This window comes from Neophocaena asiaeorientalis, unplaced genomic scaffold (genome assembly GCF_003031525.2).
Source record: "Neophocaena asiaeorientalis asiaeorientalis breed wild unplaced genomic scaffold, Neophocaena_asiaeorientalis_V1.1 scaffold30, whole genome shotgun sequence".
NCBI lineage: Eukaryota > Metazoa > Chordata > Mammalia > Artiodactyla > Phocoenidae > Neophocaena > Neophocaena asiaeorientalis.
In genome coordinates, this window is record NW_020174923.1 from 12115807 (window position 1) to 12130883 (window position 15077).

Sequence of the window (15077 nt, forward strand, 5' to 3'; positions counted from 1 at the left end):
GCGCGCTAACGCTCTCTCTCCTTCAGCAGCCAGCCAGCTCTGTGTCAGGGTCGGGGGGTGCAGAGAGTCAGGACAGAATGCGGGGTGGCCCGGCCCCCCGCGCGGCCGCGTCGTCAGTGGCAGATGTGCACTGCGCCCCTCCCAGCGGTAGGTCAGAGCTCTTCCTGCCGGGCACGGCCGGGGACTTCAGCCTGAGCGCCAGCCTGTCGGCCTGTACGCTGCTTTATGAGGTACCTTCCAGGATAGGGGCCGGGACCAGCCCGCACGCCCGCCGGGCCGCGCAGGGCGCCCGGGCGCCCCCCTCCCGCCTCCCGGTCCATCGGCTGTACTCGCCCGGCGCTGCGGCTCCGGCTGCTCAGCCGCGCCTGGGTCGAGGCCGCCCGTGTTTTCCCTATGGCTCGGAGGAGGCTGCGTCAGGACGGTGGCTGGGAGCACGTAGGGACCCTCTGGGGTCCCTGGGTAGTGGTCTTTCGGCTCTGGTTCCCGCCCCACAGATGGGCCATCACGATCGGGCTGAGCGTTCTGCTCTTGAGCCAACGGTCTTGCTAGGAGCCCCCTCCCTGATGTGGCGGCGCTGGACTTGGCGGGCAGTGGGGAGGGGCTCGGGGGACAGGATCCCACCCACCCGGGAGATGGAGGGCAGAGCTGAGCTGGGACACAGTGAGGGTCACTCGCCCTCCCTGGGCGTCCCCTGCTCAAGGTGCCAAGGTGCTGGCCCGTGTTGCAGGGAGCCGTGGAGCCTATGCAGATTGATGTGGACCCCCAGGAGGACCCGCAGAACGCGCCCGATGTCAACTACGTTGTGGAGAACCCCACCCTGGTACGGAGCCTGGCGGGCACTCCTGGAGCGTCGGGGACTGCTTGGGGGTGTCAGTCCTGCTGGGAGGTCCAGGCTAGGCTCCCCACTTCCACCGCATCTTTTTCTGACTCAGAAACTTTTAGGGTTTCTAGTTGTGCACTTATAATGGGTTGCTAGTCGGTTCCAGACCCTGCACCTGCTTCTCCCCCACACGGAGGAGCCCTGTGTGCCAGGCCCCCCTGCAGGTCGAGTCTCACTGCGAGGGCAGGTCTTCCTTGGGACTCAGCCTGGGAAGCACCGTCTCCTCACTGCTCAGCTTGGTGACTGGCTGCCCACGTGGCTGTGGCCGTTCACCCCCAGGGCAGAGATTGACTCCAGAGGCCCTTGCACTGGCCCATCCCGAGTGGCCTTTCGTCAGCCCCTGGACAGTGGTTTATTTGGTGCCCACATGCCACTACTCCTGACTCACTGGCTGGGGTTTGAGGTCTAGGGTCCCAGCTTGCACAATCCACCCCCGCCCCCAGGATCTGGAGCAGTATGCGGCTAGCTACAGTGGCCTGATGCGCATCGAACGACTGCAGTTCATTGCTGACCACTGCCCCCCGCTGCGGGTGGAGGCCCTGAAGATGGCCCTGTCCTTCGTGCAGAGGACCTTCAACGTGGACATGTACGAGGAGATCCACCGCAAGCTCCTGGAGGCTGCCAGGTGAGGCCAGGGCTCAATGAGGTGGGGCAGGGGCTGCGTGTACTATATGGCCAGCCTGGGCAAGGGCCTTCCCTATGCTCCTGCAGTGCCTGGCCCCATGACACAGTGATCTGGCTTTCTTGTTGAAAAGCCAGGAGGAGCAGAAACGGCCCAACAGGCTAGACTCTCACTCTCCTCGCTGAGAATTCAGGCTCCCTCCACATTTGCATGCGTGTGCAGTTCCAACATTGAGCAGAGCCTGTGGAGACTGCAACGTGCTTTTTGCTTCTCAGCACGGCTGTGTGACTTATTTCTCGCTGGGCTCTCCCGCCAGGCTGCGGGCTCCTGCTGTCACAACTGCCCCTGTGCCAACTGGGCGCCCTCCCAGTGGGGGTGAGGGCCAATGGGAGGCAGCTGCCCCCCTGCACACGGGCCCCTAATGGCCAGGTCCTCCCTCAGGGAGCTGCAGAATGCACCGGATGCCATCCCTGAGAGTGGTGTGGAGCCCCCACCCTTGGACACAGCCTGGGTGGAGGCCACGCGGAAGAAGGCCTTGTTGAAGCTGGAGAAGCTAGACACAGATCTGAAGAACTACAAGGGCAATTCTATCAAGGAGAGCATCAGGTGTGCCCAGGGGGCTGGGGGGCGGGCTCCATCAGAGGGAGCATCAGGTGCACCCTTGGGGTGGGGGGTTGGGCAGCCAGGCCCATGGACTGACCGGTGTCCACTTGTGGCCGGACCCACAGGCGTGGCCATGATGACCTGGGTGACCACTATCTGGACTGTGGGGACCTTAGCAACGCCCTCAAGTGTTACTCCCGGGCCCGGGACTACTGCACCAGCGCCAAGCACGTCATTAACATGTGCCTCAACGTCATCAAGGTGGGCCCTGGGGTGGGTGGCATGGGAGGGGGGCATAGGGCAGCAATGCCCGTGGGCCAGGAGGCAGCACCCCAGGCTGAGTGCATTCTACCTGCCCACCAGGTCAGCGTCTACTTGCAGAATTGGTCTCACGTGCTGAGCTATGTCAGCAAGGCTGAGTCCACCCCGGAAATTGCCGAGGTAATGATGGCTCTGTGCCCCTTGGAACTTGCCCTAGGATCCCTGACCACTCCTGGCCCTGGTGGGCCTTGTCCTCCTGGAGTCTGCCTCTGTAGCTCTTAGGCTGGGGCCGGGTGCCTGGGGGTTGATGAAGGTATGGAGGGCGGGGGGTTGCTCACATGTGCGACCTTCTCCTACAGCAGCGTGGGGAGCGGGACACCCAGACTCAGGCCATCCTCACCAAGCTCAAGTGTGCAGCAGGTGAGGGCCCTGGGGCACAGGGGCAGGAGGGCAGCCCGGGTGATCTCATCCCAGCCAGGGAAACCCACAAGCCCCACACCTATGCTGTACCTGACACCTACCCAGCTCAGGTCCCCCTTGGAGGCTAGGGAGTGGTGAGCAGTGGTTGGGAGTAGAGGCAGTGCCTTCTGACAGGGCTGCCATGGCTGGTTACCCCTGCTCCCACCCCTAGCCCGTCAGCTGAACAGCTCGGGTGCCCTCTGCAGTAGGAATAGCAGTTGCTCAGCCTCCCTGGGCGCCTGGTTCACGGAGAGTGCTGCCGGTGCTCACTGGCGAGGTTACTTCTCACTTGCCAGCGTTTCTGCCCCAGGTGCGCGCCCGTTGATGGCCCCACAGGGCCCTGGCAGCTTCCTCTGGATGCCGGGCTTCATCCTTTTTCCCCCTGCCCCCACCTCCAGGCCTGGCTGAGTTGGCCGCACGCAAGTACAAGCAGGCTGCCAAGTGCTTCCTGCTGGCTTCCTTCGATCACTGCGACTTCCCCGAGGTGAAGGGCGTGAGGGTCTCTGGGGAGGAGAACTTCACTGGGGCTTGGGAAGCAGGGTGAGGGCTCGAGAGTTGGGCTCTCTGTTGGGCGGTCACCCCCATGGGGTTCTAGGCATTCTGAGTGGGTGGTGGGTGAGGTAGGGTGGACCCAGCCCAGACTTCTGTACTGACTGCCAGTGACCCCAGGACTCTGACCCATCTCCCTTCTTGCTCCTCAGCTGCTCTCCCCCAGCAACGTGGCCGTGTACGGTGGCCTGTGCGCCTTGGCCACCTTTGACCGGCAGGAGCTGCAGCGCAATGTCATCTCCAGCAGGTGGGTGGAAGGTGGGGTATTGGGCACTGCAGCCCTGCTCCTGCGCCCCCAGCCACCTTCAGGCGGGTGGGCAGGCAGGGCCGGCTCTGAGGAGTCTGGCATCTGCAGCTCCTTCAAGTTGTTCTTGGAGCTGGAACCACAGGTTCGGGACATTATCTTCAAATTCTATGAGTCCAAGTATGCCTCGTGCCTGAAGATGCTGGACGAGATGAAGGTGAGGGGCCTGGCCTGGCTTGGAGGTGGGCGAGTGCGGAAGGCCTGGGGCGGCTGTCCCTAACTGGCTCTCCTCGCCAGGACAACCTGCTCCTAGACATGTACCTGGCCCCCCACGTCAGGACCCTGTACACACAGATTCGCAACCGGGCCCTCATCCAGGTAAACGCAGGGGCAGAAGCTGAGGCCAAGGCAGGGTGCTATGGATGTGTCTGTGGGTAGCTCATGTCCCCTTTGCTCTGCAGTATTTCAGCCCCTACGTGTCAGCTGACATGCGCAAGATGGCCACGGCCTTCAACACCACAGTGGCGGCGCTGGAGGATGAGCTGACGCAGCTCATCCTGGAGGGGCTCATCAACGCCCGCATCGACTCCCACAGCAAGGTGGGCAGCCTCAGGGCTGTGGGGTGTGGGAGGGAGACCCTGGGCCCCACTGAGCCCTGCACCTCCACAGATCCTATATGCCCGGGATGTGGATCAGCGCAGCACCACCTTCGAGAAGTCCCTGCTGATGGGCAAGGAGTTCCAGCGCCGTGCCAAAGCCATGATCCTGAGGGCGGCTGTGCTACGCAACCAGATCCATGTCAAGGTGCGGGCAGGGGGGCCCTGGGGTTGGGGGGATGGGATGGGCACACGCACCCCTCTGGGCTAAGTGGCTGTCTCCATTGCAGTCCCCTCCCCGGGAAGGGAGCCAAGGGGAGCTGACGCCAGCCAACAGCCAGTCCCGGATGAGCACCAACATGTGAGGGCACCCTCGGCCTCCAGGATGGTCTGCACACCTTCCACCCTGCCCCACCCCCCCCACCCTTGGACTCCTGGGCCTCCCATCTGCTCCAGCAGCACTTCCAGAGGTGTTGCCTGTGGCCCACTTGTAGGGGCCTGGCTGCTGGCTGACGCTAGCCCTCAGCCCCCTGCCTGGGCTTCATGTGCCCAGATTCTTGTGCCCCCCCCTTCCCCCTTGCTGCACCCTGTGCTGGGGGTGCTGGGGGTGCTGGGGAGGAGATGGGCTGGGGAGGAGATGGGCTTTCCTGGAAGGAGAGGCCTGCTGGGCTCGCGCACATGGCGCCTGGGGCCCCCACCCGGCAGCAGTCTCTCAGCCTCTACGTTCGTTGTGTCATTTGGGGTTGTAGCGTTGTTGAATCTTAGTCCATTAAAGGGCAGCCTGAGAACAGCCCCTTGCACCACTCCTTCCTGTCTCCGTGGGGCCCCCTGGCCCAGTCCCCACCTCCTGGGCTCCCCTTTCTCACATTGCACTTGGCTTTACAGGGCTGAGGCCAGTGCGTGGCCCTCCTTTAAGCGGGTCCCGTGGTTAGGAAGATGATGGCGGGCGGCGCCTTGCTCATTCCCCTGTTGTGAAGGCCCTATTGACCCCGACGACACTCAGGTCTTAAAGAACCTGAGTGGGAACGTCGTGTCTTTGAAATGATTTATTGTTCATCTTGAACACACGTGGGCTGTGAGGACGGGGCAGGTCCAGCCTGGGAGCCTGCTCCCTGGTGCAGCATCTCTGGGCCCCCAGCATGGGCTGAAGGGAAGACCAGCTTGTCCTTCCGTGTGAAGTAGCAGGAGGTTCCCTGAGTAAAGGAGTTTCCTTAAGTGGGACGTTTCAAGGCTTCAGCAGCAGGGCTGGGGGGTGGCACATGGGGCTGCAGCTGCCCTTCAGGCCAGGGCACTGCCCATGACCTCCGGGAAGCCACCTGGTTCTCCAGGCCTGGCCTGCTGTGGTTCCTGCAGACGCGGCTGGGCCCCCTTCCAGGCCAGAGACTTCTCCAGTTTGGTTTTAAAAAGCAGTCCGTGACCTGGCAGAGGGACAAGAGGAGGGAAATGGGGCTCAGGAGGCTGAGGGTCCACTGCCCACTACAGTGAGGGCGGGCGCCCGGTGGTAGCGGGCGCACCTCACCTGGACAGTCAGCTGTCTCTTTGAAAGCTCGCTTCTTGCAGCAGCCCCGGCACAGGTTAAACACACACCTGTTGCCCTGGACACAGGAAAGCGTGTGAGCCTGGGGCTAATGCTCCTCCCCTGGCCGGGCTGCAGCCTGAGTGAGTGGGCCCCGAGCACAGGTGGGGCTCTGCTGAAGACAGGCAGAGCCCCTTACGCGACAGAAGCCAACCCACCTTGGGCTGTGCCAGGCTGCCCCCAAAACAGACAGGGAGAGGACCTCTTGCGCAGGTCCCCACCGCTCCCGGGGCTGAGCTCTACCCTGGGCGGTGTGGCTAGAAAGACGGACTCACCTTTGGGTTTCCACACTGATCACACTTTGCATATTTTGCTGGGAAAAGAGCAAAAGGAGGTGCTGGTTGAACTAGGTGAGCCCACCCACCACAGCCATCTCCTACATGTGGCCCCTGGCAGGTATCCCTGCTCCCTGCGGCTGGCCAGGCCAGGTGGCTTGCAGAGGGCAGAGAACGTAGTACTCAGGATTGCGCTGGGAAACCTCATCCCATCTGCCCGAGATGCACGGGCTCCATGCCCACCACCTCCCACTTGAAGGTCCTTCTTGGGAAAGCCACCCCAGGCCCCACTCCCTTCCTCTCCAGCTGCCTCAGGGCAGCAGCTCAGGGACCGCAGCAGGCAGGGAGGCTGACTGGCTGTGGCCTCGTGGGACCCGCCAGTCTCCTTGGGGGCACATGGAAGGGTCACAGGGCCCTTCTTGGTGGACTCTCCATGGCTTAGGAAGCAGGAGAGCCACCTGACCCTGGGGGACCCGGGGCGGGGGCTGGCCACCTCCCAGGGCTCCAGTGGTGGGAGCATCTTACGCTTCAGCGAGGGGTCGAAGGTCTTATGGGGGTTCCTCAGTTTCTTCTTCTGCTTGTTCTTAGACAAGACGTCTGTACTGCCCTCCTCCTCCTCCAGGGCCCGCTTGCTACGGGCACCCCCGCTCTCCCTGCTCCCGTCCCTGGGCCTGAAAGGGAGAAGCAGCGGGCAGAGCTGAGGGACACTCATGAGAGGCAGCCCGCCAGCTGCAGTCCCCGGGTGAGGATGTGTGCAACTCCGCTGAGGCCCCAGCAGCCGGCACGGAGGCTGGGACACCAGTGTCTGAGCCACTGAGTCCTGGGCGGGGCTGTGGCTACAGATGACAGCCTAGCCTCACCTCAGAAAAGCCAGAGGAAGCTAGGGAGGGTCAACCTCTTGACCCCAGGGCAAACCCACTCAGGATCAGAGGAGCTTAGAGAAGCATCTTATGAAAAAAGCCATTTAAAACCTAAACATAGGCTGACAAGGAAGAGGCCCCTGGCCCCTGAGGGATGAAGCACCCCAGCCAAGGGGGGCAGCAGGCAGAACAGCCCCCTCCTCCATGTAACCCTCTTGCACCCCCCCCCACCCCCCTGCCAGCCCACATGTGGGAGGCTCACCCTGGCCGGAAGTAGGGCTGGCAGATCCAGTGGAAGAAAGGCAAGCCGCCTGAAGGCTTCTCTCCCTCCTTCTGCCTGGATATATCCTCCTGCAAAAGCCCAGAGGGCCCTCGGTTAGAGGCCCAAGGCCCAAGCCTCTTTCCCACTACACATGAGCCCAGCACCCACCTGACACCGCAGCTTCAGCTCCTGGCTCACTGCGGCAATGCCCTCCAGGGTCTTCACTTTGGCGAGCTCCTCTCGAAGCTGCTGATGCACCTGCAGCCTGATGCAGATGCCCCATCACAGAGCCAACCCAGCACCCAGCTCCCAACCACCAACCCTGAGCCCTGGGCACAGAGAAGCACGGTCTCTCCTCCCACCCAACCTCACCATGTCACCGCGGCCCTCCCAGACTTGGTGGCAGGTGGTTTTGTAAATGTTTGTGGAGAGCTCGTCTTAAAAACCCCAATGCAGGGCTTCCCTGGTGGCACAGTGGTTAAGAATCCTGCCAATGCAGGGGACAAGGGTTCGAGCCCTGGCGTGGGAATATCCCACATGCCGCGGAGCAACTAAGCCCATACGCCACAACTACTGAGCCTGCGCTCTGGAGCTCGCAAGCCACAACTACTGAACCTGCGTGCCACAACTACTGAAGCCCATGTGCCCTAGAGCCTGTGCTCCGCAACGAGAAGCCACCACAATGAGAAGCCTGCGCACCTCAACAAAGCATAGCCCCCGCTCGCCGCAACTAGAGAAAGCCCACACGCAGCAACGAAGACCCACGCAGCCAAAAATAAATAAATAAAATAAATTTTTAAAAAAATTTAGGGAAAAAACACGAACAAACCCCAATGTTCCAGGCAGGCCTCAGACCAGACAGCGTTTGCCCTGGGGGGGCAACTCACGTGTGGTGCCACAGCTTAAAGAGGTGGGCCCGGACGTAGGACAGAGGGCACGGGTGCTGCCGCACGATGTCCAGGTACTCCTCGGCCAGCTCCCACACGGCAGGACTGCGGCCCTCGAACAGGGCAGGGTTGTGCAGGTTTCCCTCTGCAGGAGGAAGGCAATGCAAGGCTCAGGGGCCCCCGTGCCTCGCCACTCCAAGGGCAAGGCTGGCCACTGGCCTGACAGCTCTGGCCCATCAGGCAGATGGAGACTTCAGGGATGACAGCGTGAAGCCTGAGGCTCTGTAGCTGGGCCAATGGTGCCATGATGCAAACAGGCCCCTCCAGCATCTGCCAGTGGTGGCCCAGCTGTGGGCAAGGGCACAGCCTCACCTGCACTCATGACCCCTTGCACCCCCGTGTCCTGGATGCAGCGTTCCACGTCCCGCAGGCACTGGATGTTCCCATTGGCAAACACAGGGATGGCCACTGCCTTCCTGTCGGGGAACAGGATGGGCAGACGCTCAGAAGGATGCTGTTTCCCCCACAACCCTGGGGGGAGGGCCAGGCCCCCAAACTCCATCTTCCCACTGTGCTGTTCACCCCCAGGCCCAGCACCTCTCCTGCTGCCCAAAGGGCTGAGGGCCTTGCCTTGGGGCTGGGCTGTCTCCCTGCCCTGGGTTCACCCCGTGTCCACTCACCGCACAGCCTTGATGTGCTCCCAGGACGCGGTGCCCGACAAGGGCCCCTTCTGCTCCTTGGTGCGCCCGTGGACAGTCAGCAACTAGGACACAGCAGCACCTGGCTCAGCCCCACTCTCAACTGCGGCCCCCAAACCAACTCCAGGGGACCCTCTGCCTTTGGCTTTTAGGGTATCAACTTCCCATGCAGAGCAGAGGAAAGGCCGCCCTGTGCCTCGCTCACTCAGTGCTGCACTTGAGGCCAGCTGACACCCTGGGGGTGCTGCCTGGGGCTTGCACGTCAGAGCCAGGCTACTACGCCACCCAGGATGTGAGGTGAGAGGCCCAGACCCTTTCAAGGGCCAGTCCTCTCTGTAGTGGCAGCACCCCCGCTGCCCAAGGCCAAAGGTGTGAGGGAGGAACAGGCACCAGCCTGACCCCAGGGCTGGTGGGGGGTGGGTGGGAAGAAGGTGGTTGAGGCCCAGCACCTCCCCCTGCACAATACTGGCCTCCTGGGCCCAAGCATGGGGCTCCCCTCCCCTCATCAGGCCTCACCTAAAGGTCACTGATTCCTGCCCACCCCAGAGGGTAAACCCTCAAGGGGCACTCCTGGAGGCGGGGGAACAGTGCAGGGCCCTGGGAGCCCATAGCCCTCACCTGGCAGCCAGCCTTTTCCAGCATCTGGGCGTACCTTACAGTCTTGTCAATCTCTGGGAAGACACGGATCTTGCATGTGACAGGGACAGAAAGTTTTTCGTGGGCTAGCAGAACTAGGGAAAGGCAGAGTCAGCTCCTGAGAGAACTGTGGTGCCACCTTCAGGCAGGGTGTGGGGACCCATGGCTAAGCCCCCAAAGGAGCAAAGGCCCTGCAGCCGCCCCGCGCTGGCTCCCTCTCGATGGCAGCTGAGAGTTGCACCTCTGACCCTAGGGCATTGGAGAGGCCAGGACTGGGAGGGTGAGGATGCCGCCCTCCAGCACCTACTATCTGGTTCGACGGGGGGACAGCAGGAGCGGGACAGGCGACTTCACAGCCACCTTCTACAGTGGAAAGGCGCGGGGGTTGCCACAGCCAAGAGGACTCTGCCAGCCACTGTCCTCTCCTGAACCCTGCCAGGCTGTCTCAGGCTTGCCACCCAACCACAACGTGGCCCCAAGTCCCCGCAGGTAGTGTGTGGCCAACTCACTCATTCTTTGGAGGAGGTCCCACTCCTCCTGCAGGAAGGCGCCATAGTGACCTGCGAAGAACAAGCATGCCCTCTGCAACCCCCTCTCGAGTCCACATGGGCCTCGAGCTGCCTGGCCAGGTTCTATTAGCCCGGCGGCCCGAGCTCAAGGGTGCTGAATGGAATGCCCACCCCACACGGTCTCTGACCAACCAGCAACTCCTCAGGCCCAGTGAGGGAGAAAGGCTGAAATGCCAGGGCAGCAGCCACTGGTCCCTGAGGCAGCACGAAGGCGTGGTGGGGACTTTTCAGCAAAACACATTTATCCAGAGGGAGCCCAACAACTTCCCAGGACGTGATGAGCCCCTGACAGCCAGCTGAACCCTGTCCCCCGCCCTCAGTGCCTGAGAAGGGCCGCTCTCCAGAAGGAGGAGCAAAGAAAGGGCCGGTGGCCGCCTGAGCTGCTGCCATCAGAGGCAGGGCCAGGCCCCTGGCCAGCTCAGCCACACACTGGGCACCTCTGGGCTTGGAGTCCACCCCAGCCAAAAGCTTGTGCAATGACACAGAACCCCAGAACGGGAACTCACCTCGCTTGGCTATCATCTGCGGGCAGCCCAAATTCAGGTCGATGGCATCGCAGTAGTCCTGAGCCAGGAGAGCTGCCTGGACAAACACCTCCGGGTCATTGGCACAGAACTGAGAGAGACACGAAAGTTACCATGAGCCCAAGCCAGTCCCACACGGGTTCATAGGTGACCAGTGGGGGTGTTGCCTGAGGGGATGACCACAGGATGGCATCCTATCTTAGATGTTTACAATTTAACCAAGCTGGGATGCGTTCCCATGCCACCACGAGAGTGAGTTACAAATTCAGACAACTCTCCCAGTTGTAGCAGAAAGCCAGTATCACTGACTTTGCGAAGAGCAGAGCCATTCTCTCTAACTGTTCTGATAAAGAGGGAGCACTATGGGTGATGCTGGGGAGGGGGTTGCGAATCTTCCATCACACCCAGGTCGTCCGTTCACCAAAAGCCTGAGGCAGCTCCCAGGAAGAGGTCAATCTCTGGGAGAACTGGCCCACCCCCGCCCCTCCGATCTCAGGAAGCCTTTTCCGGAAGGGCCCAGGGAGAGGTGCTCGGCCAGCATTCTGGGCTGGGCTGCCCACCTGCACGATGAGAGGCCGGTCCTCGGGGCACACGTCGCAGTACAGGTTCTCCTTGCGGTAGTTGGCATCTCGAATGAAGACCTGGGCGTGCAGCATGGGTGTGTAGCACAGCTGGGCCCCGTGGCGGCGGCTCAGCAGCCTCCAGGCCAGCTCGCTTTGGTCCACCATGGGGGCCACCACGTGGCGGGCCCCCCCCAGGGTACAGCTCCAGAACTCGAAGCCCTGCAGCTTTGGCATCGTCTCCACACTGAGGGGTAAGACCAGGGGCTCAGCCGCGGCCAACGGAGCGCAGGTGTAGGAGCCGACCCTCCTCGAGGCCGCTCCAGTGCTGCCCGATGGTCACAAATGTGGACACTAAGGATGTCAGCTGGTGCAGGCCAGGAACTGAAGCCCCAGTGCCGGTTGCCTTCCAGTGGAAACCTTGGTCAGGTCACTCAACCTCTCTGAGCTTTAACCCCTTACTTCTTAGCGGAATTAAGATGTCTGCCTGGCACGACTGGCGTGAAGAGTAAATGGAACAGTACGTCCTGTCAGTGCCTAGCCCAGAGGAGACTACCTTAAAAGGCAGCTACGACCCAGAAGACTCGGGGACCCCCACCAAAGCAGGACCATCCAGTGGCGACACTGCTGGAAGCCTGCAAAATGCCTGCCCTCCCTGCCCACCAAGGGGCCCAGGGCAGTCACCTGGGCACTCTGTGCTCTCCTCTGGGTGCCAGGTTTATAAAAGCACTAAGAGTACTTTCCCCTCTGTCTTATCTTACCTATGCCCGGCCATCCTTATAGGAGCCATCGTTCCCTACAGAGGCTTAACAGGTGGTAGCCGAGAAACGAATACAATCCGAAACACCGGAGAACGGACTATGAGGGAGGCTTACTTTCAGAGAACACTCACCTCCTGTACCTAGTTTGGGAATTATTAAGCATGGTCATCAGTTTAACAACTGCCTAAGTGCCCAGCTGTGGGTTTGAGAATTTCGGAAATTGTTAAGTTACATGTAAAAATCACCTAGGTCGCCAATGTGTTGCCCAGCGGGGCACCCTCCACCCCCACCCGAAGGAAGAGCCCCGGGAACCCGAGAACCGCGGGTCAAATCCGCAGGGAACCTACTTGGGCGGACCCGGGCCACCTGAGCGCCCGAGCCAGGCTGAGGCTCCTCCCGACGCAGCTACGCCCTTCGGAGCCGGGGGCGGGGCGGGGCGGCCTGGAGCTCCGGGGGTGCGGCCGGGGTCCCGCGGGGTGCGGTTCCTGTGCTCGCGCCGCGTCCTGAGGCCGCCACACCTGGGTTGCCGCCGGACCGCAGCCGAGCTCAGAGCTCCGCGCTGGGTCCGCCGGAAGGTGCTCCGCCAGGGAGGTCCGGGCAGCCCGCGGTGCGGCGAGAAATGCGTCCCCGGGAAACCGCGCCCGGCGGCGGAGGGGCGGTACGCGGGGTCGGGGGTCGCAGGGCGGAGGTTGGCTCCGCCCGGCGCGGTGGGGCGGGTTCGCCGGGGGCGGGCCGGCAGGGAGCGCCGAGAGTTACCCCTCGCTCGCGGCGGGTGTCACCCGGCTTGAGCTCCCGCCTTTCCCCGCAGAGGAGCTCGGAGCTAAAGTCCTAGTCTCGGCCCTAAAGTCCTTGCCTCGGCCCCGCGCGCGGAACCTCGTAAAAACCTTCGAAGGACCGAAATCGCCGTTTTATCGCGGAAGGCAAACACTGCGCGAACTTCCTGGTTCCCATAGTGCGACGCTCGGCTGCCCAGACCCACAGAATTCTTCGTTTTAAACCCAAGACGTGCGAGTCACCTGCTTAGCAAATATGATCACAAACTTACCTCCTGCTTGTTCCCCTAAACACCCTTTTCTCTTTCCTAAAGAAACCGATTGGTCTTCTCTTTCCCCTCCCTCCCTTTCTCCTATTACCCTACCTCTGATTACTGCGTGCACGTCTTCTGTACCCGCCAGAGGGTGTGAATACACTTTGCTTTCTTCCTGTTCACCTGTCTTTTGTCAATTTAATTTTCAGGACCTCCAAGCACAGTCCCAAAAGGGAAGAGGGAAAATTTTTCCTCTGGCAGAACCAAGTTTCATTGTATCATTTCATCCTTAAGTATTTCAACATACCCAAAGGACAGGAGTTTTTAGAGAAACAACCACAATATCATTAACACACCTGAAAAATAATTTCCTAATATCAAATATCCATCCTTGTGTGTCCGATATGGCAGCCAGCTGTCATATCTTGAGTGCTCGAATGTGACTGGTCTGAATTAAGATGTGCTGTAACAGTAAAAAGACACACCAGATTTCAAAGATTTAGTGGGAAACAAGAAAAGTAAAAGAATTCATAATTTAAAGAATATTGATGACATGTTGAAATAATATTTTTATATTAAGTTAGGTTAAATACATTATTGAAAATAATTTGATCTTTTTTTCTTTCTCAATGTGGCTACTAGAAAATTTATATTTTTGTATGTGGGTGGGATTTCTGGAATAGCAGATTGAGGAGCTCACCAAATCTCATCCCCAAAAAGCAGTGATAAAACTGGGCAGAACTGTTAAAAGCAACCATTCCAGGACTCTGGAAGTTGACCAAAGGCATACAATATTTGAAAAGCACTTATTAAAAAAAAAGTACTGAACATCTGTAAAAAGAACAGTGGGAATCTGTGGAGTTTTAGTATTGAACTACTTTTATTTCCTCCCTCCCCATGGTAGTTCCACCAGAGCCAGGTAGGCCTTGAGGACCTCAAGTTCCTACAGACACTGGAGAGAGCTGGCTTGATTGGGGGAGGGGGAAAGCCCCAAAGAGCAATTGCAATCACAGTAGCAAACAACTGGGTAGAGGTCTGTATCTCAGCTGCCTGAGGCCATGATAATGGTTGGAGCAAGCAATAGTCCAGCCAGAAATTTTTTTTTTTTTTTTTTTGCGGTACGTGGGCCTCTCACTGTTGTGGCCTCTCCTGTTGCAGAGCACGGGCTCAGGACGCGCAGGCTCAGCAGACATGGCTCACGGGCCCAGCCACTCTGCGGCATGTGGGATCTTCCCGGACTGGGGCACGAACCCGTGTCCGCTGCATCGGCAGGTGGACTCTCAACCACTGCGCCAGCAGGGGAGCCCAATACTGTGTCTTGAATATCACAGCAGTCTTCCTTATTTTCCGTGGGAATGGGCTGTCGCTTAGTACGTCAATCACCTCTTATGGACATGTAAGTGAGCTCTGATATTTTGCAACTTCAAATAATGCTGCAATGAGGGACTTCCCTGGTGGCTCAGTGGTTGGGAGTCGCCTGCCAATGCCGGGGACATGGGTTCGAGTCCTGTTCTGGGAGGATCCCATGTGCCACGGAGCAGCTAAGCCCGTGCACCACAACTACTGAGCCTGTGCTCTAGAGCCTGTGAGCCACAACTACTGAGCCCACGTGCCACCACTGCTGAAGCCCGCATGCCTGGAGCCTGTGCTCTGCAACGGGAGAAGCCACTGCAGTGAGAAGCCCGTGCACCTCAATAAAGAGTAGCCCCCACTCGCCACAACTAGAGAAGGCCTGTGCGCAGCAACGAAGACCCAACACAGCCAAATAATAATAATAATAGTAATAATAACGCTGCAATGAATCTGCTTGTGTATGTGTGGTTTGGTTTTTTACAAAAATTGCTGTAGATATACATTTAGGATAAATTACAAGACGTGGGAATGCATAGGTAATCTTTCTGCAGATTGCCAAATTCCTTCCAGAGGATTTGTGCTCTTTTGCATTGCCACCAGCAGCGCACGAGTCCCTGTCTCCCCACGGCCTCACCATCAGAGGATGTAGGAAGTGTTCTCAATTTGTGCCTGTCTGATGGGTAAGGTATGAGATAGCTCAGTGTGGTTGTCGTTTGTATTTCTCTTAGAATGAGAGAAGTGTCTTATTACATTAGGTGTCTAAGTGACTTTTATTTGGTATATATACATATATATATATATATATATATATATATATATATATATACATATATATATATATATATACATACATATATATATATATATACACACAC

At 59.4% G+C, this 15077-nt stretch overlaps 2 protein-coding genes and 1 long non-coding RNA gene across 6 annotated transcripts; 2 read left to right on the forward strand and 1 right to left on the reverse strand.

Annotated features, from left to right (window-relative positions):
• Positions 1-6: 6 nt before the first annotated feature.
• GPS1 (G protein pathway suppressor 1) lies at positions 7-5006 on the forward strand. 3 transcript variants are annotated; one of them, XM_024761208.1, is made up of 14 exons: positions 7-230; positions 728-820; positions 1324-1505; positions 1944-2108; positions 2231-2366; positions 2469-2546; positions 2726-2786; positions 3224-3309; positions 3527-3621; positions 3730-3835; positions 3916-3996; positions 4080-4217; positions 4288-4422; positions 4505-5006. In XM_024761208.1, the coding sequence occupies exons 1-14, from the start codon at positions 78-80 to the stop codon at positions 4577-4579; spliced, it is 1584 nt and encodes a 527-aa protein (XP_024616976.1). In that variant the 5' UTR covers positions 7-77; the 3' UTR covers positions 4580-5006. The 3 variants fall into 3 exon arrangements, with proteins under 3 accessions (XP_024616976.1, XP_024616977.1, XP_024616975.1); XM_024761209.1 differs by having other exon boundaries at positions 2729-2786; XM_024761207.1 differs by having other exon boundaries at positions 78-230; positions 3527-3835.
• A 239-nt stretch (positions 5007-5245) lies between these two features.
• DUS1L (dihydrouridine synthase 1 like) lies at positions 5246-12377 on the reverse strand. Of its 2 annotated transcripts, XM_024761199.1 has the most exons (14): positions 12170-12373; positions 11062-11308; positions 10484-10592; positions 9918-9968; positions 9391-9503; positions 8755-8837; positions 8447-8550; positions 8075-8219; positions 7356-7452; positions 7188-7276; positions 6591-6736; positions 6066-6103; positions 5734-5809; positions 5246-5632 (listed from the first exon to the last, which is right to left on the reverse strand). In XM_024761199.1, the coding sequence occupies exons 2-14, from the start codon at positions 11296-11298 to the stop codon at positions 5493-5495; spliced, it is 1428 nt and encodes a 475-aa protein (XP_024616967.1). In that variant the 5' UTR covers positions 11299-11308; positions 12170-12373; the 3' UTR covers positions 5246-5492. The 2 variants fall into 2 exon arrangements, with proteins under 2 accessions (XP_024616967.1, XP_024616968.1); XM_024761200.1 differs by lacking the exon at positions 5734-5809 and having other exon boundaries at positions 12170-12377.
• Positions 12341-13029, forward strand: LOC112410506 (uncharacterized). The gene is made up of 2 exons (XR_003005435.1): positions 12341-12480; positions 12631-13029. It is a non-coding gene; the product is annotated as an uncharacterized LOC112410506 (long non-coding RNA).
• The last annotated feature ends 2048 nt before the right edge of the window (positions 13030-15077 follow it).

What these genes read in the sequence shown, in the direction of transcription:
- GPS1 (XM_024761207.1), top strand. Translation starts at nt 78, where the DNA reads ATGCGGGGTGGCCCGGCCCCCCGCGCGGCCGCGTCGTCAGTGGCAGAT. An exon ending in CCACCCCGGAAATTGCCGAG is followed by an intron (nt 2,547 to 2,725) that starts GTAATGATGGCT and finishes CTTCTCCTACAG; the next exon opens with CAGCGTGGGGAGCGGGACAC. An exon ending in GCAACCGGGCCCTCATCCAG is followed by an intron (nt 3,997 to 4,079) that starts GTAAACGCAGGG and finishes TTTGCTCTGCAG; the next exon opens with TATTTCAGCCCCTACGTGTC.
- DUS1L (XM_024761199.1), bottom strand. Translation starts at nt 11,298, where the DNA reads ATGCCAAAGCTGCAGGGCTTCGAGTTCTGGAGCTGTACCCTGGGGGGG. An exon ending in GCAGATGATAGCCAAGCGAG is followed by an intron (nt 9,969 to 10,483) that starts GTGAGTTCCCGT and finishes TGTTCTTCGCAG; the next exon opens with GTCACTATGGCGCCTTCCTG. An exon ending in CTTCGACCCCTCGCTGAAGC is followed by an intron (nt 6,104 to 6,590) that starts GTAAGATGCTCC and finishes CTCTTTTCCCAG; the next exon opens with CAAAATATGCAAAGTGTGAT.